We start from the raw sequence: 21,701 nt of genomic DNA, 5'->3' as shown, positions 1-21,701 counted from the left end.
TCGTTTTATTTTGATGTTAACATTGGAATTTTATACTCATTTACCAATAATCTTATGTCCTTAGGTAATACGAGTATTACACTATTACAGAGTACGTATTAAAAAATTATCTATTGATTATCACTAGATTATTGAACTCAGTACATCATAAGATTCATAACTAATAACCTTTAATAAAATCTTCCAAAAAATCATTGATATCAACTAGGAGAAATCATCAATTTAAAATTCAATTTGGTGCATTTTACACACATTAAAAGTTCGATGCTTCCACAAACTTCACTCCCAAGGTAATATAGTAACGTCCTAATTTACCCTTTATTAATTATCAATCTATCATGCCTAGTTGCCTATCAGTCAATATTCTAAGCAAATACAGGAATATCTTGAACCGTTAAAAAAGTATATCGTGTGAGATGATAATATTAGAAGCTTCCATTTTCAAAAATATTTTTGTAGTCGTAATAACATTTTTGTTTAAAATGAGAAAAATATATGGTCTTGTCTGACTATGTCAGATTGTAAGTGTCAGATCATATAAACTCCTTAATTAGAGTGATTTCCATTGATCAATATTTATAGGGTTACAATGAGAAACCTAATCATATTAGGTAACTATAAGATATGTACAAATATCAAAGATAATCTTATACAAAATATATCCTAAACCTAGGATGAGAATATTCTATGGATATTCTCTATCACACCCCCGCAGTCGGAGAGGGAGAAAATCGGATGCTCAGACTGGATCTGAATCACGCATCAAGCGGTAAGGATAGTATGGTAACCCATGATCAAAAGAGAAGTAGTAGACATGTGCCGGTGATGACAATGATGAGAAGCAACAGCCACGACCTACGTAGAGTAGAGATAAGCACTGCTAAGCCGGAGGAGAAGGAGAGGAGCCGCACAGACTTGAGCTAAGTTGCAGATCCAAAAAAGAAGAAGCTAAGGGATCAAACCATCATCGGGTAGAAGACACTACACTACTACGGGAAATCACAGTTGAAGAAAAAAACAAATAAGATAGCCTAAATTCCACACCACTTAACCACTAGAAACTATTTACCTCTAAAAAAATTGACCCACACAACAAGATAAATTCCACCAAATTAAAACAAGCTAAGTAGTGGCTGGATTTAGAGAATAAGAAATTCCACCGCATGTACTTGTGATAATTAAAATTGACAATAAATTGAAAAGGTAAGAAAAAGTGTTGTTAGTGCCAAAAATCCAACACTCCCTTTAAGTTATTATAGTGTAGTTGTTCAAGGCTCCAGCCAAGTAGAAGACCTCCGTTGGGAAGGGGTCAGGAGCAAGACTACAACGTAACTAAGGTGGTGGAGGCCAACAACGACATTGAGAAAAAGAAGACTATCAAAGGGGTGGTTTGTCTCGTGGGTCTGGCTCATCCAAGACTACTATATCAGTCATTGGATACACTACGCAAGATTGCAATTCACTCACAGATTAGGTTAAAGAAGGAGAACTATGAGTGATCTAGATGGCGTATTAGGTGGAGAACCAAGAGGTAGAGGTAGATCATAGAGCTCCTGTGTGTGGTGGGAAGTTGGAGCACAAAAGGGGTTGCCGATGATGGTTAACCATCATACTCTATAATTAAATCGCGGAAGCCAAAAAAAAACAATGTGTTTTGTGTAATTGTTTGTGAATCCCGCCGGTGGGTTTAATTTTCTAACCCACCGGCAGGGGAAGAGAAAATTTTAGATCTAAACAATCCCAAGATCTAACCTAAGCTGTGATACCATGTCAGATCATATAAACTCCTTAATCAGAGTGATTTTCATTGATCAATATTTATAGGGTTACAATGAGAAACCCAATCATATTAGGTAACTATAAGATATGTACAAATATCAAAGATAATCTTATACAAAATATATCCTAAACCTAGGATGAGAATATTCTATGGATATTCTCTATCAGTAAGAAGTAAGACAACAACAAATTTTCATGTTTTATACAACAACTAGTTTTCTAAAGATATAATACTCCCCCCGTCCCCTATTGATAGTTCCTTATGGCATTTTTCACGGGAATTAATAAACACAAATAAAATAGTAAAACTAAATTGATATTGGGTATGCAAAAAAGTAGACAGGGAAAGTAATAAAAGTACATGAGAAAACAAAATTTACATAGGAAATTTAATTTGCACAAATATTGTTGCAAATTGGAGGGAATTTTGGTAAAAAATTAATATTAATGGTTGTTGGAAAAAACAAATGGGGTGAACATTTTGGGACTAAAATTTGCGCATAAGGGACTATCATTTGGGAACGGAGGGAGTAATAATCATTATCTTTAATAATAGAAATAATTAAATTATAAACACAAAAATAGACTTAAAAGTCAACCAAATTAGGTATTGCAATAGATTATTTAGTGTAACGTTGACTAATACGGGCACTAATTACAACTAAACTAGCATCTCTGTCGCACTGATGAAATCTAACTCTGTTGGTAGACTCACTGAAAGCAACGAAAATTGTCAATGCAATTAAACTTTGTAAGTCAGACTCGTTAAGAGTGATGAATTAGGATAAGCGAAACATCATCCCCAAAAAAATCCCACCCAAAATTCAATCACAAAATTACTACCTTCAAACTGTAACGTGATCAATCAAATGCTTTAACATTCATTATGTCAAGCCTTGGTAATACATTTTTTTTAGAAAGAAAATAATTTAATCAATATCAGATAATATAAGTACATGAAACTCCTATTGAAGGATTACATACACATATCTATGTGTATTGGTGTAATCTATATTTTCAAAGTGAATTTTTCAACTTTGTAATGAGTCAATCAATGCAATGATAAAACTAAACCATATGATCATTTGGTTCAATTAATCAATAATAACACAAATTCATTTGATAATATCATTGAAATTATTAAAACAAATTTTTTTTTCTTAAGTAAAAATTAGATAAATAAAATAAATTCATTGAAAGTTATTCTAGAATTATGAAATCAAGCAAGACATACAAACACCATATGATATACTAGTTGACTGTTGACAATACAAGACTTGTCGTATGAAAGAACTTAAATCTTGACTCTAATGAGTCTTTTAACCCTTTTTAAGATGTAAATTTAGGATTTTGCTAACGAACTCCTCGGGGCGTGAAATGCATGACAAAATCATGCGTTGTTCGATGTAATTAATGTTAATTTTACTCTAATATTTTCACTTTAATTATTTTATCTAACCCCGAACGCTTATTATCTTTTGCCGTAAGTTTAAATCAAAGGGTATAAAATTTAATAAAGTCAACCTCATTAAAAAACTGCCACGTGAGAACAACAAAATATAGTCGTTGAATTTAAATCTCACCTTAACCATAAAGCATATGCCACGTGGCGCCAACTGTGAGAAATTTGTCCAAGCCATAGGAATGTGGGCCCCAATCACATTGACTGCTGAGATTATGGTCCAGACTAGTGGGCCCCAGGGGTAAGTAAAAAGTGGGCCCAAAGCCTAATACTTGGCCTGCGTATTTTCTCGCCTGCCTTGTTTAATGGGCAAACAAAGACCATTAGTGAAATGATAAGAAGAAAATAAAAGGTTACGTAATCTTACGGGGTATATGACGAAATTGGTGCCGTTTCATGACATAATGGTTCACTTTTTGTATTTTGGTTCACCTAAGAATCATAGTATGGCTTAGCTTTTAGGATTAGGATTAGAGGTTTGTTTATGATTGATTTCAAAAGTTATTTTAGGTCTTTTGAGTTTGTTCAATTATGAATTCACACTCATATGCTTACTAATTTCATCAATTTTAGGAAGGAAATCAAATCAAAATAGACTAGATCGGACCAATAAAATTTGAATTCGCAAAAGTGTAATTATGGTTAGGGTTGTTCATCGGTCTAAGATCGGACCGGACTAGACCGAAAATTAGAATTTTAAGAACTGAAAACTGGACCGATTAAACTAGGATCAAACCCGGACCGGATCGAAAGAATCGGTCCAAAACCCGGATCGGACCGGACCGCTTTGGACCGATTTAAGAATTTTTTTAAAAAAGAATTCTAATTTTTTTTATTAATTTTATGAAAAACTCGAAAAAAGTAAAGGATAATCTACACTTTAACGTCTTTTTTTTATATTTAGTACAAAAAAGCTCATAAATTTTAAGTTTTCTAAGTTTATTAAGGATAATCTTAACCATTATTTAAGGTTTCACACATATTTTTAATAAAAAAATCGGTCCGGTGGTCAGGTCCAAGACCGGTCTTTATAGGGTTTTAGACCGGAGCGGACCGAAGACAGGAAAAATAAATTTCTAGACCCGAAGACTGGAATTTTTTCGGTCCGGATCGATTTATGAACACCCCTAATTATGGATAATACATAATATATTGATTAACAAAAAAAGGTATGTTCTGTTCACCTTATTTTCACTTATTTCGGATGTAATAAGTTCAGATAAGTTTAGTTTATGTTTAATAAGTTCTGATAAGGGTTACCCAAATACAAATTAAAACTAAAATAAATTTCAATAGATCTAATAAGTTCAGATAAGTGAAAATCAGGTGAATAGAACACACCTTTAAAGAAGAACTCCACATGTTTTCCAAAACATAAATTCAATATTTATATTATAAGTATTAGATTGCTTGATTTAATATTTTAATTTGAGAGTTTTAGTAGAAGTAATAAATTAATAATAGTATAAAAATGAAGTACTCTATGCGTTTTTTTAAGTACCTTGATTTGACATTTTCACTACAGTTATACACCACACCACTTTGACTAACGTTAGTGTTTTATGCATACAATAAGATCAAACATAATCATACAAGTAATTGTTAAAATTGTCTCAATATTTATTTTTAATATCTATTTTATAAAACTTATATTCATTGATAATTAAAGATATCGTTGGTCAAAGTTTCACGTTGACAAATACGCTGGTGTGAATGAGACATTAAAAAAAAAATTCTCTTTCTCGTTGTATTTAGTACTCCTCAAAATCTCTATGTAGATTTACTTTTCTTACAATTTATATTTTTGTTAGATATGAAAACACACATTGAAAACAAATCTAATAACACGGCGATATAAAGTTAATTAAAAATTTAAATTTAACCACATAAACAATGAGAAGACACTGAAAGAACATAAAAAAGTATGAAGTATTAATTATAAAATCAATACTTTTCTAAACAACGATGTAATTTATAAGGCACTACCCCAACACATAAGGAATAGCAAAGGATACATTCTTTAGAATTCATTTCCATCCTCTACCGTGAAATCAAGGGTAATTTGTATAATGGACCCGCTATAATAATCGATCTCACTAGGAATTGTAGTTAACGAACCTTTATAATCAACTTCAATCAAATTTCTTGTCGGGGGGGAAAAAAAAAAAGAAGTCTTCAATCAAATTTGAACGCTGAATTTATAACAAAGATTTTGATGGGACTATGGGAGAGTATAAACTTTTCCTAGTTGATAGCAAAAGCACTATATGTAACACTCATGAATGCCCTCCAAATTAAAATAAGTTGATACACTTGTCTAAATTTACACTTATAATAAGTTAATAACTAATACGTTTAAAAAAACACCGAGATTTTTCTTGTCTATCAACCATTAACTTACATTTAATGAATTTAGTTTGATTTTGACCAAGTTTTGCTTTACTAGACTCGTATTTGCTACATTTAGTTTAGTTCACTTTACTTAATCTAGTTAGACCTTACTCTATATTTACTTTTTCCATTTTAGATTAATTACAACATTTACCTTTTTCATCAATTTTTGATTAACTGCAACACTTTGCGTAACGAAAGCTAAACCCATCTTAGACAATAATACCATACCTTATATTTGTTAGTAGTATTTCCCTTTTTCTTGATTTCATTTCTTTACCCTTGAGTGAATTAACGTATCAAACAACTCATAAGAACTAAGAAGAATGCAAATAGCCTGAACACACTTTTTTGACGAATAAAAATTTGACTCAATCAAGATCAAGTAATCTAATCAAAACAAGAAGCATATATCATGTAGTTCAGTTCAGTTTATATCTAATGATATTGCTAATGCTATAACAAAAAAATACTCCCTTGAAAGAAAGGGCGAAACTCCTTGAAAGAAAGACTTCTCTCCGTCTCGAACGACCTTGCTACGCTCTTTGCTGTTGTTTTGAGCGTGGTTCTCCGGCGATGGCCGACGATTTGGTGAACAAATACTTTTCACTCAGAATCGAAGATGAGGATGGTGATCTAATTGATGCTGGTGAGATCGAGTGTGCGGAATTAGAAGATAATATATCCTTACTGATCGTAGGGCGATTATGTACTGAGCGTCCTTACAATGTTGAAGCTTTTAAACGAACGATGTTGAAGGTATGGTCTCCTGCGCATGATATGATTATTAGGGTTATTAGCCCCAATCTGTATGCTTTTCAATTTTTCCACTGGAAGGATAAGGAAAAGGTATTAAAGGGTAGACCATGGTGTTGGGAGAATAATTTATTGCTTTTGAATGAAATTGATAGGAATGAACAACCTGATCAAGTGAAACTTACCTACTCACCGTTCTGGGTTCGAATAATGAATTTACCCTTTAACTGTCGCACTGATGCCTATGAAAAGCCTTATCCTTGAATTTAGGGGAATTTATGGAGATAGAGAAGATGTAAGGGCTCAATAGATACCGTAGAGTTCGTGTTTTATTAAATGTTGAAAAACCCTTACGACGATATCAATGGATGAAGGATAAGAAGGGGGAAATGGTGAAGATTGAATTCAAGTATGAACGGCTTCCATTCTTCCGTTTTGCTTGTGGGACGATCGGACATTCGGAAAGAGATTGTGTGACAATTTCTGAGGATGATAAATCGAAGAAGCTGGGATAGGGCACTTTCCTTAAAGCTTCTCCTATAAGAGGTTTTAGCAAGATGAATGAAGAGGTGAGTCATATTACTCAAAGCAGACGCCAGCTCTTTATTACAAAAGAGAAAGATACTATGGGTGAGAATGTTAATAAGAAGGTTCATGGGAACGAATTGGACGTGAATAATATAGTGTTGATCGAAGGGTGGAGTGATAATGGTGATAAACTTGCTGGAAGTGTGTGTAAGTCTGGACAAGGGGGGTGTACTGATGCATCTGATGCTGCTGAAATTGTGCAAAGCCATTCTCAAAGTGTTCCAAATAAACGGGTCGAGAGTGACAGCACTGCTGAGAAGAGTTCTAGACTTTCGAGCATAATGCTTGCTCCTGCTCATATTGAAAAGAACCTGCTGCCTTGCGAAGTGCTTATGCAAAGCCTACCTTTCTCTGTTGGTTCCTCTTTGCCACCGAAACAACCTAAGAAGCAGAGAAAAGTGATTCGAGTGATTGACAAATTGAAGGGTATGAGGGGATTTGGAGGGGGTGAATTGGAGCAGGGAGCTACGGGCTCTAATGACATGATGGAGCACGATGCGGGAGAGGGGGTAAGGGCGTTGTGTGAAGGAAAAAGGAAGGTGATGATGAAGGGTGAAGAGAGTGAAGGGGGGACTGAGGGAAATGTGGCAAAAAGAGTGAAGTATGATCATAACACATCGGGTTGGGCAGAAACAACTCAAGTAGCGGCGATTGGTGGTGACCAATCCCGCAAAGGGCAATGAAAATACTAGCTCGGAACTGCAATGGGCTTGGCAACCCATTGACAGTGAGAGCCCTCCAAGATTGGTGTTGGAGGGACAGGCCAGAGTTGGTGTTTGTATCGAAGACAAAAATTGACAGTCATAGGTTGGAGCAAATTCGAAATAGGTGTGGTTTCGTTAATGGCTTGTGTTTTAGTAGTGAGGGTCGTTCCGGTGGATTGGGTTTGTGGTGGAGAGATATGAATGTGGCAGTGAGTTCCTTTTCTGCGCATCATATTGCGGTGGATGTACGGAGTAGTGATAATACCCCATTATGGAAGGCCATTGGAGTGTATGGTTGGGCAGACACGGCATGCAAATATAAGACATGGGACTTGCTTCGTAGTTTGAAAAGGGACTCAAATATGCCTACGCTTTGCTTTGGGGATTTTAATGAAATATTGGGGATGAATGAGAAGAGTGGTGGGACGGTGCGGGAGGAGAGATTAATGGATACTTTTAGAGGGGCTCTGGATGATTGCGGTTTTAGGGACCTTGGTTATAAAGGGAATATCTATACTTGGCAGCGTGGGAATTCGATCGATGTTCTTATTCGTGAAAGGCTCGATAGATATGTGGCTGACTCGGGGTGGTGTGCTTTGTTTCAATGCTCTAAGGTGATCCATTTGCCAATGTGTCATTCAGACCATGCCCCTATTTTACTCAAATATGGTGACCATGATGATAATGCTAAGGGGAAAAAAGTCTTTAGGTTTGAGGCGCTTTGGTTATCAAGTGATGAGTGTATCCAGGTGGTGGGGGACGCTTGGAGTGAAGGTGAAGCGACTGTTATTACTGATCGAATTACCATCATGGAGGAGAGATTAAAGTCATGGGCCAACTTAAAGAAAAAAATTAAGAAAGTTGAGAGCAAGTTGTGTGAGCTGCAGGGGGGCCGTATGGACAATGTGATTTTGCAGCAATGTAGGGATGTGAGTAATGAGCTAAATGAGTTGAGGCGCCTCGAGGAATCGTATTGGTATGCAAGGTCTAGAGCGACGGAACTTCGTGATGGAGATAAGAATACGAATTACTTCCATCACAAAGCTAGTCAAAGAAGGAAAAAAAATTCAATTATGGGGTTATTTGATGACAATGATGTTTGGCAGACTTCTCCTTCAGCTATCGATTTAGTTATGTAACACCCCAATAATTCTCTCTTGAAAACCTGTGAGAAACCTGTATATAACCTGAACAAATTCAAGAGAATTACTGGTGTGCTACCGCCACGTGTTCAAACGTTAAGGCTATCTCAGAAATTAGCAGCGGAAAACCAAAACAGTTTTAAATAAACCTCAAAACAAAGTATTTAAATCAAAATAAGCATTACAAGTTGGAACCATTAAGGCCCTTATTCAAACCCAAAAGAAATAGTAAGTGATTAAATTCAGTGTTTAAACAAACTTAACCAAAAGAAATAGTGTCAAATAAAATCGAGTTAAGATAAAATCAAACTTGCAAAGGAAATGAAATGTAAGCAACCAACTCTCTACTCAAGATCCCACAACCCTGATGAATGCTGCATGTGAGAGAACCTGCGGTTATTCTGCTCCCCAATATTACAAGTGTAAAAATTGGATCGTCACAGGGTCATTGAAAGGCGAAGGCCATGACCAAAGAAGGACACACACACAAAAGCACGCAATCAGCAAAGCTGAGTACATACAAGCTGCAAAGTAAAATAAGGAAATACCTAACATGCTACTATTAATCAATCATACGCATCATTAATAACAAACTCGACACACGACTCGATTATCCAATTTATTAAGACTCCACTAGTTGATAGTAGCTAACTCATTTCAATTTATTCATTGGATTTAGCAATAGACAAGGTTGTCCAACCCATGTCCCATTTGGAACATCAATAAAGAAAAACCCCATGCCTCCTTTCGGAAACATCAATAAACATCCAACGACCACGGGCGCGACTCCGTGACCGTAGTTAGTATGAGATCTCACCTAACTCCTAGTTTTGAAAAATATTTGAAATAAGAGACTCGTAGATCAGACGGCATCGAGAAAAGTACACGGCTAATACCCCATGTACCCCAACCCCTGATTGTCATTACTCCAGAAGTGCACCAATCCAGAGTTTTATTGCTCATCCATCTTGCACTTTACGTGATTTACAGGTTTAGACTTGGTGATGACTCATATGCATAACAATTCAATCAATCCAATATCAATTCAATCAAGTAAAACAACTTTTCAATTTCAATTCTTGATTTATTAGTGGCAAGCAACATTTATTATTTATTCCTTTACTACCTCGGTGTTAAACACCTTGAGTGCATAAGGCACCCCAAACTCTTAACCTTGTCTTATAAGACATGAACCATTCCTTTACTCATCCTATTTCATTAAATCATGAATGAGTAATAATTAAATCATTTCACCAATCACATACCTTTGCCTCTAAGCGCACCTTGCATAATTAGTACATAACCAATAATTGCAATAAGGAATAGTGCACATCAAATGAAATTCACAATGTATAACCAAACAATTTAACCCAGTCATCCCTAGACATGATACTAAGTTCTCGATCCATCCTTAAACATGCACCTAAAAGCAAGGTTTTATAACTTGTACGTACCTTGAGTAAACAATTCGATTGGCCACTTTAGAGACTAGAAATCACCTTCTACAAAGTCCTCTCCTAAACCAAATAATAAGGAATAAATCAATACCAAAGCAATTAAAATTACAGCAATACTAAAGCATTTAAAAACCTCTCAAACCATTAAAATAAAGCCCTTAAATTAATCCCATTAGCCAAAACTAGTAGTACAACATCCCAACTACAAGTTTATGTGTTAAAATCATGAAAATATAGTGTTTTATACCAAATTACAGCAACTTTAAAGTGGTTAAATAAATCTGAAAATTTGGTTTAAGCATATAAAATAATCCCATAAGCATAATTATTTGAAATAGTCACTATATAGCAAATTAGTGTGTTAAAAACTCAAAAATACATCAATTCAATGCAATTAGAGGCTTCAAAATAAAAGATACAAAATCTGAAAATTATTATTAAGATTAGAATATAAAGTTCAAAGCTTTTTCAATCACAAAATACCCACAATAAATATTTTATAGGTTTAGAAGCATAAAAATATGAAATCAACACTACTAAACCATAAAAATTGAAACTTTATTAAATCTGAAAATTTATATACAACCAAAATAATCATATTTTGACATACTTTGAACATAGAATAATTAAGTAACTAGTTTAGTACATAATTAAGCCTTTAAACATGAAAAATCAACACTTTAATGCCCTAAATTCATACATAACCAAATCTGAAAATTTATATAATAACTTAAACATACAAAACCCATAAATTTATAATCTTTGTAATTTATACATACTATTAAAGCCTAATATCAAAAATTTCATAATTGAAAACCAATAAAAATTGAAACTTTAATTAAAAAAAAACAAGAATAAGAGAAGGAGAAATAAGGGGAAGGAGAAGGAAGAAGGCAAACTGCGTGGCAGCAGGTGGCTCGGCTGGCGGCAGTAGTGGTGGTGGACGGCTGGCGGCAGCAGTGGTGGTGGACGGCGGCAGGGCAGCAGCGTTCAGCAGGTTTGTGTTTTTTTTTTCTCTTCTTTGCTCGTGAAACAGTAGGAGGAGAGGAGGCTTTTCTTTTTTTTTTTTTTACGTGAGAAGGAGGAAAAGGGTTTGAGGGTTTTGGGGTTTTTATTTGGGCTTTAGTTTCCTAATTAGATTAGGAGTAGTATTTCTAATTAAATTAGAATTATTTGTAAATTAATAAAATACACTAGTTTATTTTAAATCCTTTCATAAAAATAATTTATAATAATTTATTTAATGAAATTACCATAAATATAATTGTAAGAATAATATATAAATAAATTATAATTAAATTAAAATATGGGGGATTACATGTTATCTCACAATATTTTGATGGTCTTTTTACGTCCAATCATCCTGTTGATCTTGATGAGGCGCTGGAGGGTATCGAGGCTCTTGTTTATGATGATATGAATTTGTCTCTTGATAAAGAACCTTCGGGGGAGGAAATTAAAGAAGCCTTGTTTCAAATGCACCCCAATAAAGCTCCGGGTCCGAATGGTCTTCATGCCTTATTTTTTCAGAAATTTTGGAGTACTATTAGAGGTGGTGTGATTAATTTTGTGAAAAGGTGGTGGTGTGGAGAGGTGGAGTTAACAAATGTTAATCGTACTTGCATTGTCCTCATTCTGAAATGTAACGAGCCAAAAAGAATGACAGAGTTTAGACCAATTAGTTTGTGCAATGTGTTGTATAAAATCATCTCAAAGACTCTAGCGAATAAATTGAAGCCTATGTTGGGGTCGGCTATTTCGGTGAACCAAAGTGCTTTCGTGCCGAATAGGTTGATTTCTGATAATGCCCTTATAGCTTTTGAGATTTTTCATGCTATGAAGAGGAAAGGTGAGGGTCGTGATGGGTTGATTGCACTTAAGTTGGACATGAGCAAAGCGTACGATAGAGTAGAGTGGCGGTTTCTGGAGAAGGTCATGCTTAGGATGGGCTTTCGAATAGCTTGGGTTAATCGGGTGATGAAATGTTTGGAGAGTGTCACTTTCTCTTTCAAGTGTAATGGTGCTATTTTGGGCTCTTTGGTTCCTTCAAGAGGACTCCGGCAAGGTGATCCTATTTCCCGTATTTATTCTTAATATGTGCTGATACGTTTTCTACTCTGATTTCGAAGGCGACTAGAGAGAATGTGATTCACGGGGCGAGGGTGTGCCGGGGTGCTCCTAGAGTATCTCACTTGTTTTTTGCTGATGACAGTATCCTCTTTGCGAAAGCAACTTTGCAAGAATGTTCTAAAATTGCTGATATTATTAGTAGGTATGAAAGAGCATCGGGTTAGAAAATCATTCTAAGCAAAACTGAGGTTGCTTTTAGTAAGTGTGTGAGTGTGGAGAGAAGGAACGCTATTATTGGAACTCTTGGTGTGAGAGAGGTGGATAAACATGAGAAGTATTTGGGATTGCCAACAATTATTGGAAAATCAAAGAAGGCCATTTTTGCTTGCTTGAAAGATCGTATATGGAAGAAGCTACAAGGGTGGAAGGAAAAACTCCTTTCTAGGCCGGGAAAAGAGATTCTCATTAAGGCGGTGGCACAAGCCATCCCTACCTATATGATGAGCATTTTTAAGATTCCCGATGTTTTAATTGATGAGATTCACTCTTTGCTTGCCAAGTTTTGGTGGGGTTCGTGTGGCTCGGAGAGAAAAATGCATTGGCACAAATAGGAGGATCTTTGCCTTCCAAAATCGAAAGGGGGTTTGGGTTTTCGTGATCTTCGTGTGTTCAATCAAGCATTATTGGCAAAACAAGGTTGGCGATTGTTAAATGACAGTAATTCTCTACTGTATAGTGTTTTAAAGGCTTGATACTTTAAGCATTCTGATTTTCTGGAAGCTCGAAGAGGGTACGACCCAAGTTATAGCTGGCGAAGTATTTGGGGTGCAAAGAATTTGCTGCTAGATGGTTTAAAGTGGCAAGTGGGGGATGGCACAAGTATAAAAGTCTGGGAGGAATCATGGCTTCCTGGAGATGGTTCACAATTGGTTCCCACGCCTATTGGGAATTGCAATCCTGAGCTTAAGGTATGTGATCTAATTGATAATACTTTGCATTGTTGGAAGGAGGAAGTACTGGATGCCAACTTCTGTGCTGCTGATAAGTTGGCTATTATGGGTATTCCACTTTCTATTTCGGGGCAAAAAGATACTAGATATTGGTGGCCTTCGAAGGAGGGGATTTTCTCTATGAAAAGTGGATATTGGTTGGGTAGGATAGGGTCGTTGAGAGCTTGGGATTTATTTCATGGTGATAGTTCGGAATTGTTGTGGAAATTAGTGTGGAGTGTGAAGGGGCCACCCAAACTTAACCATTTCTTGTGGAGTGCGTGCAAGGGATCCCTTGCTGTGATGGGGGTGCTGTATAAGCGTCATATTAGTGCCTCACAACAATGTAGCATCTGTGGTTGTGGGGACGAGACAATTATGCACACTCTTTTTGAGTGTTTTTATGCAGCTGCTGTGTGGAACACAAGTGGTTTGGGGATCTCCTAGTTGCTGCCCCTGCAAGTTCTTTTGCTGTGAGACTTCGGTGGATGGCAACAAAGATGAACAAGGAGCGTTTGAGTGTGTTTGCTTCCTTAATTTGGGCAATTTGGCATTGCAGGAACAGCCATATTTTCAAGGGTGGAAATGGTATTGTTGCAGTGCGTATGGGGGCTGGGTTTGTGAAGCTTTTCTATGATTATTGTACTTATAATTCCAAGGTGCATGCTCCAGGTAGAGGGGCTGGTCCTGCATTGAGAGCTTCGTGGCGCCCTCCGTCCAATGGAAAGGTGAAGATCAATGTTGATGCACACTTGGTGCAGGCTGGTGGGTTAGGTTTGGTGCTGTAATTTGTGGGTCTAAGGGGCAGCTTCTAGTGGCAGTAGTGAAGCACGAGGCTGCCAGTTGGACACCTCTGATGGCATAAGCTGGGGCTGCCAGATATGGCATGGAGCTGGGTCGAAGATTGGGGTTTGATGAGGTTGTTCTTGAGTGCGATGCATTGCAAGTGGTTCGAGCTATTCAGTCAAATCAGAGAGGACGTGCACCTGTGTTCCTGTTTTATGAAGATATATCTTCCATGAGTATTGCTTTTAGTTTTTTCCAATGTAAGCATGTTAGGCGTAGTGGTAATTCCTTGGCTCACCTAGTTGCTAGATGGGCTACGGTTCCTAATTCAGAAGTTGTTTGTACGGACTCTTTTCCCCAAAGCCTTATTACTTTGGCGGAAATCGATTTAATATAAGTATGCTTACTTGGTTTTCAAAAAAAATAAAAAATAAAAAAAAATAAAAAAAAATAATATTTCTAATGATATAAAGCCAAATTTCATACTTTAAAGCTTATATTACAACAACAACAACAACAACAACAACAACAACAACAACACCAATAATAATAATCATATGAAAATAATAATAATAATAATAATAATAATAATAATAATAATAATAATAATAATAATAATAATAATAATAATGACTATTATACGGTTATACCATATTTCACTTAATGACTATTATACCATATTTCATTATTTGACGAGCTAGGAGTAAAAATAGGATCAAGTTAGTTTTTAAATTAGACCGGCCTAACTCTTTGTTGTTGTTTTTTTTTTTTTTTTTTAACTTTTTTTTTTATTATTTTATTATTTTCATTTTGAGAATTTTTTTAAAAGTGTTTTTGTGTTCTTTTGTCATTTTAATATTTTATTTTTTTTTAATTATATAGTATATGTTTTTAAATGTTTTGGGGTTTCATGTTTTAATACTACGTATATTTTTCATAAATATTTTAATTATATAGTATATTTTTCTTAAATATTTTAATATGTATATTTGTATATACACACATATATAATAATAAATAATCAAAGATCATTAATCCGTAGTTAAAAATCACTAATTAATAAGTTCAGTTCAGTTCAGTTCAGCTCTAATAAGTTCAGTTCAGTTCAGCTCATTTTAGTCAATGAGAACAAGCCCTAATTCTAATTTCTATAGTTCAAAGAAAACAACAAATACTTTGGTTTGGATAATATTTCTTTCAAGGAAGGTGTCTCACGAAAATTAATTCTAGCACACCTTAGATTAAATTTGGCACTTCTTATGAGATGAGAGTATAGAAAACTAGTTCCTCACAAAGGATCAAAATGGTTGTTATCGGTCATTATTTTTACTGAAATTATTTAATCTAGATAGTAAAGAAGTGTAGCCTTAATTTAAAGGTCTCGAATTCAGTACAACAAAAGAAGTAGGTTATTAAAATCTTAAAAATGACTTTAGGAAGTAGGTATATACAAGAACTACACCAATGTGATACCACCTTTTGCAATTGTAGAACACAATAATAATACATGACTGTCAATAAAGAGATCCTAATGATGAATGAAAGTTTACCTATACTAAAATTGAATCTCGAAAACATGCCTTACACAAAACCAACATTATAGATTGAACAAAATAAGCAACACTACGAAAATCAATGAGCAATAAAACTAGAACGAAGATTGTTTCATAATAGTTTCCTTATGCAGCCAATACAGCAGGACGCTTGTACTTGAAAGCTTGGCAGAGTTCATGATATTCATTTCTGTAATACTCCAATGAGAAACAAAGCTGTCGTATTGCCTCTCGTTTTTCTTCTGATCTATCATAGATAAGTTCTCGTTGCTTCTCTAGTTCTTTCTCCTGATCTGTTATCTTCAACCTGAATTCCTCCAGTAGCTTCTGTGTCTTTTCTGATTCATCAATCAGTTTCGAATGTTCTGCAGTTAATTTGCTGATCCGTTCCTCCATTTGTAGCATGTTAGTGTCTCGAGCATTCAATTCAGCAACTAGATTCTGCACCTTAGCCAATGCTTCATCTTTCTCTACCATTAGCATGTCATACTTTAGTTTACTAGCATCAAGGGTTTCTTTCAACTGTTTGATTACAATCAACAGATCTGATTCTCGTGCTTCCAGTAACTTTCCAGCTTCACTCATTTCAACCTCGTATTGCTTTATCTGCTCCTCCAACGATTTGTTTCTCGATTCTAAGGCATCGTTTTGCTCATTCAAACAAGTAATGTTGTATTGGAACTGTGACCTCTCCTTAGAGAAATCCTTTTGGGCATCATTTAAGGCCACTTTGAGCTCCTCAACTTCACAAACATAAATTTCTAATTCATTCACGGTCTTATCAATTGTCTCTTGCAATTCAGAAACCAGCCTTCTCTCTGAAACCAGCTCAGTTTGTATGATACCAATGCTTTGGTTGGCCAAATCAAGCTGAACTTGAAACTGTTTCCTATGTTCTTCATGTTCAATTCTGAGTGTTTTCTCCATTTCTTCTGCATTCACCTCAGAAATCCGAATCTTTTCGATGGCCCCTCCTAGCTCTTCAACCAAAATCGAATTCTCAAACGTCAACTTAGAAATCTCTTCTTCAGAAGATTCAAGCTTTTTCTTTGTGAGCTTGAGCTCAACCTCATAATTAGCCACTTTTTCTAGCAATTCTTCATAGAGCACTTCCTTCTCTTCGAGCATACCTTCTTTACCTTCTTCGATGGCTATGTGGTGATTTTCTTCCACACCATTAGTGTCAAACTCCAAATCAATCACCTTAGGCTGAAGGGCCTCATCGCCGTTGGCATGCTGGAGTAAATAGTTCTTTTTAGGCAAGTCATATGTACCAGACTCAGCATCCGATGATGATGGGGAAGACGCTGTTTCAGAACTTTCTTTTGTATAGACGTCAGAACTTCCACTAACTGAGCTTAGAAATGTCTCTGAAGTGTAATTAGGGGTGTTGTATTTCTGTGAACCAGGCTTTTGTTCCGGAGTTTGGAAAGCGGACTCTTTATCTACATCAGACCCAAGCATGTCAAAAGTCACTTCAGGATGAAGCCAGATACAGTAGCAGACTCGTTACAAAAGTATATGATAGACTAAACCGAGCAGGAAGAGAACTATAATTCTATAACCGCGATTACAAGAATGTGCTTTTACATAGGATAGAAGGAGATGAGGTAAGATGCTTACCATCAACTTTAGAAAGGCCGTTAATTTCAGGTGAAAGATCATCCAACTGCAAGTTGGGAGACTGATTTTCTGCCATCGCGAACAATTCTGTGGTGTACAGCACAACTGCAATGAATATCAGAAATTCAGATCACTGATTCAAATGCAAATGAAACTTCAAAAACATTCATCACTATACCTTAGCTTTGGCATCAATATATCTTTTACATCTGTAAAACTTACAAGCAAGATGAATGACAAAGAATGCAACCAACACGACTTTACTATCTAATCAATGTATTGTGAGGTGTTCTGGAACTAAATGTTCTGCTATCAAGCAACATAATGATACTAGTGGATGTTGATTGGCAAGTTATGTACTGAGTGCTGCTTTTGCAGAACAATAATTCGCGTACATTATCAGATTATCATGCTCTTGCAGAACAATAATTCGCGGACATTATCAGATTATCATGCTCTTGCAGAACAATAATTCGCGTACATTATCAGATTATGTTGCTCTTGCAGAACAATAATTCACGTACATTATACTTATAAACTACATACAGAAGCTTCAAAATTGTAATTCTTCTAAAGCTGTTGCTCTATATTCAGGAACAACCAGCCTCAAAAGATACCAAAACAGTCTAATGACAACATAAAATAGGTGTATTACTTAATTGACAACAAATATAACTACACAAGTGAAAAAGAATTCAAATGAATGACATAAACAACAAGACCACACCTTAATAGATGATTCGTAAATGAATCAACTATACATTTACCTTCGAGTAAACGGAACACTGGCACACAGAAAGGCAATCACTAATTCAACAATTTCTTACAAACTAGACATAATTAGTACAAATGATGAAACTAGGAATTATAGAAAGAGCTTATATTCTTACAAATTGATATAACTTATATTCTTTATTATTATGTGAGGAATAAATGCTAGAAGTAGGAATCTAACGAAGGGATGGAGGGAGTAGTGTTATTTTGTGTTGCAGGATATACCCAAAATCAAATTTATAGAAATTGCTTTAAATAGCCATCAAATTTCAAGTTATTTCTTAGATCTAAAGAATCAATCGGATAAAACTCAAAAACCCATTTCAGAATTGGAAAAACCGATGATCTTTTTGGAACTTGAGCACACTATTCCCTGAATCCAACTTTTAAGTAAATTCAAAAAATAATTCCCAAAAATACTCCGTACAATGCAAAATTTGGCTGAATTCGGAGTTAAAATTCCTACATATTCCAATAACTTATCAAAGATACGACTTTTATATAATTTGAGGTAACTCATAATTTAATTTTGCAAAGAAAGACTGAAGTACGTGATTTGGAATGACTTAATTGTTTCTTGAACAAAATGATATAAAACACAAACATCTACCTTGATTTTAAACGAATTGAAACCAAAAAAACCAAACTAAGCTAATATACTTTAACTTCTTAACTAGACTTCTATGTGATTTGGGGTGACGACTTGAAAAAAAACACGATTAAAACACAAAATTTTCCACTACAATTTTGAACCTATAAACTAAATTAAAGAACAGAAATTAAAATTCATTTCAAAAAAAAAAAATGATTACCTTTTCTTTCCAATACTTTTTTTTGGGTTGAATGAGAAAAATGAATTGGTGAGGAGAGAGAAAGAGAGGTGAAAGAAAGGTTGTAAAGTGAAGAAGAACAAGAAAAAGGTGAATAATAAGAAGAGTTAAAGGTGTGGGGGAGGGTCCCAGTTTTTAAGGGCACATGTTTTGCCGCCTTTTATGTCAATTAAAATGACCAAATTTACCCTTCATTTCAAAATTCAAATGCTAAGTTCCAAAGGGTATTTTTGTAATTATGTGTCCAGCATTTTACATGAAAATGATGGGTTTGTTGCTTTCTTTGTGTCAGGCGGGAAAAATAATGCAAATTAAAGTTTAAAATGGGGTGTCAATTGGACCAAGAGGGGTTTATGATCAATCTACTTTTTGAATTTGATCTAAGTATTTATATTAATCCTCATTAATGAGATTGTAGTGGAGTGGATGGATTGATCCTTGGATTCAATTATTATTGTTATGAGTTTTGATTTCCCAGTATTTTCCCAACCTTTTGTTTATACTACAGATTTATTCACATTTACTTAATTTCAGTTCAGTTCAGTTCAGCTGCAATCAGTTCAGTTCAGCTCAGCTTTTAATTTTCCTCTCTCATAAAATACTCATTTCAGCTTAGTTCAGTTCAGTTCAGTTCAGCTCTAATTAGTTCAGTTCACCTCAGTTCAGTAAATGTGAACAAGCCATACGTATGAGAGAGCTTCTATCTATTTTTTGGTATTTATTTTCATTCTCGTTTTTTTTTTATTTATTTTTATCCATTTTGTGTGTAGATGAATTTGGAGGATTTGGATATATTTTCAGTATGGTACTCCATAGTTTAAAAAATAAACCAGATCATTTGTTTTTCAGTTACAATTTAAGACCATGTGTATGTTACTTAATGTAAAGCTTAATTATAAAGTGATATATTTTGACATTAAGCTATTTGAGTACACCTAAATTAGTACATGAGAGCTTGTGAAACTTAAATCATTCGAATATGTTTGAGTGATAGTCAGAAAATTATCAGCTCATCGACAATTTTTAAAAAGAATTTTTGTAGTAGAATTTTATGAATTATTGGGAATAATAATTTGTCATCTCTTCAATTGGAGGATAAGAAGCATGGTTATATTTCCTATTTGGACTTGATAGGTGTGGGCTTGGCCTAATTTTGCGACTTGGAAGTCTTTACAAAGTCCATTTGAATGTTTAAGCTAACGTTGTGGACAAGTCCAAATATATACACACAAATTGGATTTGATTGATTTAGCTAATTCATTCAAGTGGGCTAATGAGCTAAGATTTCTATCACAATGTTAGTTATTTATTCATTTATTTAGGGTAATGTTATATGTAGCCCTTAGAGCTATGATTAAACAATTAAGATCTTTTCTAATTTGGTACGAAGTATTAATTTAGAAGTGCATGATAAAATTACACGTAAATCAATGTAATTAATGTTATATTTTCATTTTTTCCCCTTATTTTTAGCTCCTTATATATAACCCTAATATGTATAGTTTCCATTAATTTATTGTAGTACGCTAATAAAATGAAAATTAATTGCAGATACAAATTGGAAATTTTGCTGCCCTTTTGGGTGAAAATGTGCTCACCATACCAGATTACCAGTATACTCATACTTGCATCACTTGCATGTATGTACAACAAATGTTATCAACTTACTAATACAATTAACACTAATGATTTGTTCTAGTAGTTTTTTTTTTTTTTTGTACTTTTTTTTTGGTGTTTAGAGAGCCACAAATGGCGGAGTAATTTGTACAATTAACAAACAATTAACACCAATGATTTGTCCTAGTAGTTTTTTTTTTTTTTTTTTTTTTTTTGGGTGTTTAGAGAGCCACAAATGGCGGGGTGTAAGGGCCTGTTCTCATTGACTGAACTCAGCTGAACTGAACTGAACTGAACTGAACTCAGCTGAACTGAACTGAACTGAACTGAAATGAATATTTTATAAGAGAAGGAAATTAGGAGCTGAACTGAAATGAATATTTTATAAGAGAAGAAAATTAGGAGCTGAACTGAACTGAATTGAGCTGAACTGAACTGAACTCAGCTGAACTGAACTGAACTGAATTTCAACGTAAGAGAACAGACCCTAAGAATTGATCCTAAAATCTTCTGAAATCGGAAGGAAAATACTAATCACTTGAGCTATCTCTCACACTCATAATTGGTCTTATTAGTCAAATAAGAATTTCAAATCAACTCTAGTTAAATTCAAATAAGAATAATGTTAAAAAAAATAAATAAATAAATAAATAAATACTCTGTATAATCAATCAACAATTTCAACATCAATTCAATTTAAAATACGGAGTATTACACTAATAAAACTTGACTTCCCAAAATATACATTGTACATTAGCCGGGGAACACTAGAAATTGTATTGAAAGATGGCTGAGAACAGCTATTAAACGTTGGAAATATGGTCGGGCTAATCAGCCTGCTGTCACAACCAAACAAACAAAAAATCCCAAAAATCTGATTTGTAAATTGTTAATTTAATCAATTAATTAATTTGGTAAAAAAGCATGACAGTTGTAATCTTGCAATGTCAATGCTTGAAAATTGAAGTACTGTCGACACTCGACAGACATACCTAAGCAGTATCAATTCTTTAAGCAAGCTATCTCCTTGGCTCTAAATTCTATGGCAATTCTCCTTTTAATAGGGGTTTTTGTATACTCCGTACTTGGTACAAATTTTAGTCAAATACCAAATACTCATGTTATAGTTTTACACGAGATTGAGGTGGTGGACTAGAGGAGTAGTGACATCGCTCCTCCA

At 34.7% G+C, this 21,701-nt stretch overlaps 3 protein-coding genes across 3 annotated transcripts; 2 read left to right on the top strand and 1 right to left on the bottom strand.

The window, feature by feature from the left end:
- The first annotated feature begins 7,655 nt into the window (after nt 1-7,655).
- On the top strand, nt 7,656-8,819 carry LOC145583766 (uncharacterized). Its single transcript, XM_081640743.1, has one exon. It carries the CDS (start codon nt 7,656-7,658, stop codon nt 8,817-8,819), a length of 1,164 nt encoding a protein of 387 aa, XP_081496869.1.
- Nucleotides 8,820-11,695: 2,876 nt separating this feature from the next.
- On the top strand, nt 11,696-14,521 carry LOC145583765 (uncharacterized). The gene is made up of 6 exons (XM_081640742.1): nt 11,696-12,319; nt 12,409-12,551; nt 12,633-12,919; nt 13,130-13,652; nt 13,748-14,122; nt 14,218-14,521. Exons 1-6 carry the CDS (start codon nt 11,696-11,698, stop codon nt 14,519-14,521), a joined length of 2,256 nt encoding a protein of 751 aa, XP_081496868.1.
- Nucleotides 14,522-15,533: 1,012 nt separating this feature from the next.
- Nucleotides 15,534-18,959, bottom strand: LOC145584713 (protein NETWORKED 4A-like). The gene is made up of 3 exons (XM_081641520.1): nt 18,887-18,959; nt 17,301-17,405; nt 15,534-17,122 (listed from the first exon to the last, which is right to left on the bottom strand). Exons 2-3 carry the CDS (start codon nt 17,374-17,376, stop codon nt 15,804-15,806), a joined length of 1,395 nt encoding a protein of 464 aa, XP_081497646.1. The 5' UTR covers nt 17,377-17,405; nt 18,887-18,959; the 3' UTR covers nt 15,534-15,803.
- Nucleotides 18,960-21,701: the final 2,742 nt, after the last annotated feature.

This window comes from Chenopodium album, chromosome 16 (assembly GCF_948465745.1).
Source record: "Chenopodium album chromosome 16, dcCheAlbu1.1, whole genome shotgun sequence".
Classification (NCBI taxonomy): domain Eukaryota; kingdom Viridiplantae; phylum Streptophyta; class Magnoliopsida; order Caryophyllales; family Amaranthaceae; genus Chenopodium; species Chenopodium album.
This window is presented reverse-complemented; position numbering and strand designations above follow the sequence as displayed.

What these genes read in the sequence shown, in the direction of transcription:
- LOC145583766 (XM_081640743.1), top strand. Translation starts at nt 7,656, where the DNA reads ATGAAAATACTAGCTCGGAACTGCAATGGGCTTGGCAACCCATTGACA.
- LOC145584713 (XM_081641520.1), bottom strand. Translation starts at nt 17,376, where the DNA reads ATGGCAGAAAATCAGTCTCCCAACTTGCAGTTGGATGATCTTTCACCT. An exon ending in CGGCCTTTCTAAAGTTGATG is followed by an intron (nt 17,123 to 17,300) that starts GTAAGCATCTTA and finishes GGTCTGATGTAG; the next exon opens with ATAAAGAGTCCGCTTTCCAA.
- LOC145583765 (XM_081640742.1), top strand. Translation starts at nt 11,696, where the DNA reads ATGAATTTGTCTCTTGATAAAGAACCTTCGGGGGAGGAAATTAAAGAA. An exon ending in GCTTGCCAAGTTTTGGTGGG is followed by an intron (nt 12,920 to 13,129) that starts GTTCGTGTGGCT and finishes ATTTTCTGGAAG; the next exon opens with CTCGAAGAGGGTACGACCCA. An exon ending in GGTGGGTTAGGTTTGGTGCT is followed by an intron (nt 14,123 to 14,217) that starts GTAATTTGTGGG and finishes TGGGGCTGCCAG; the next exon opens with ATATGGCATGGAGCTGGGTC.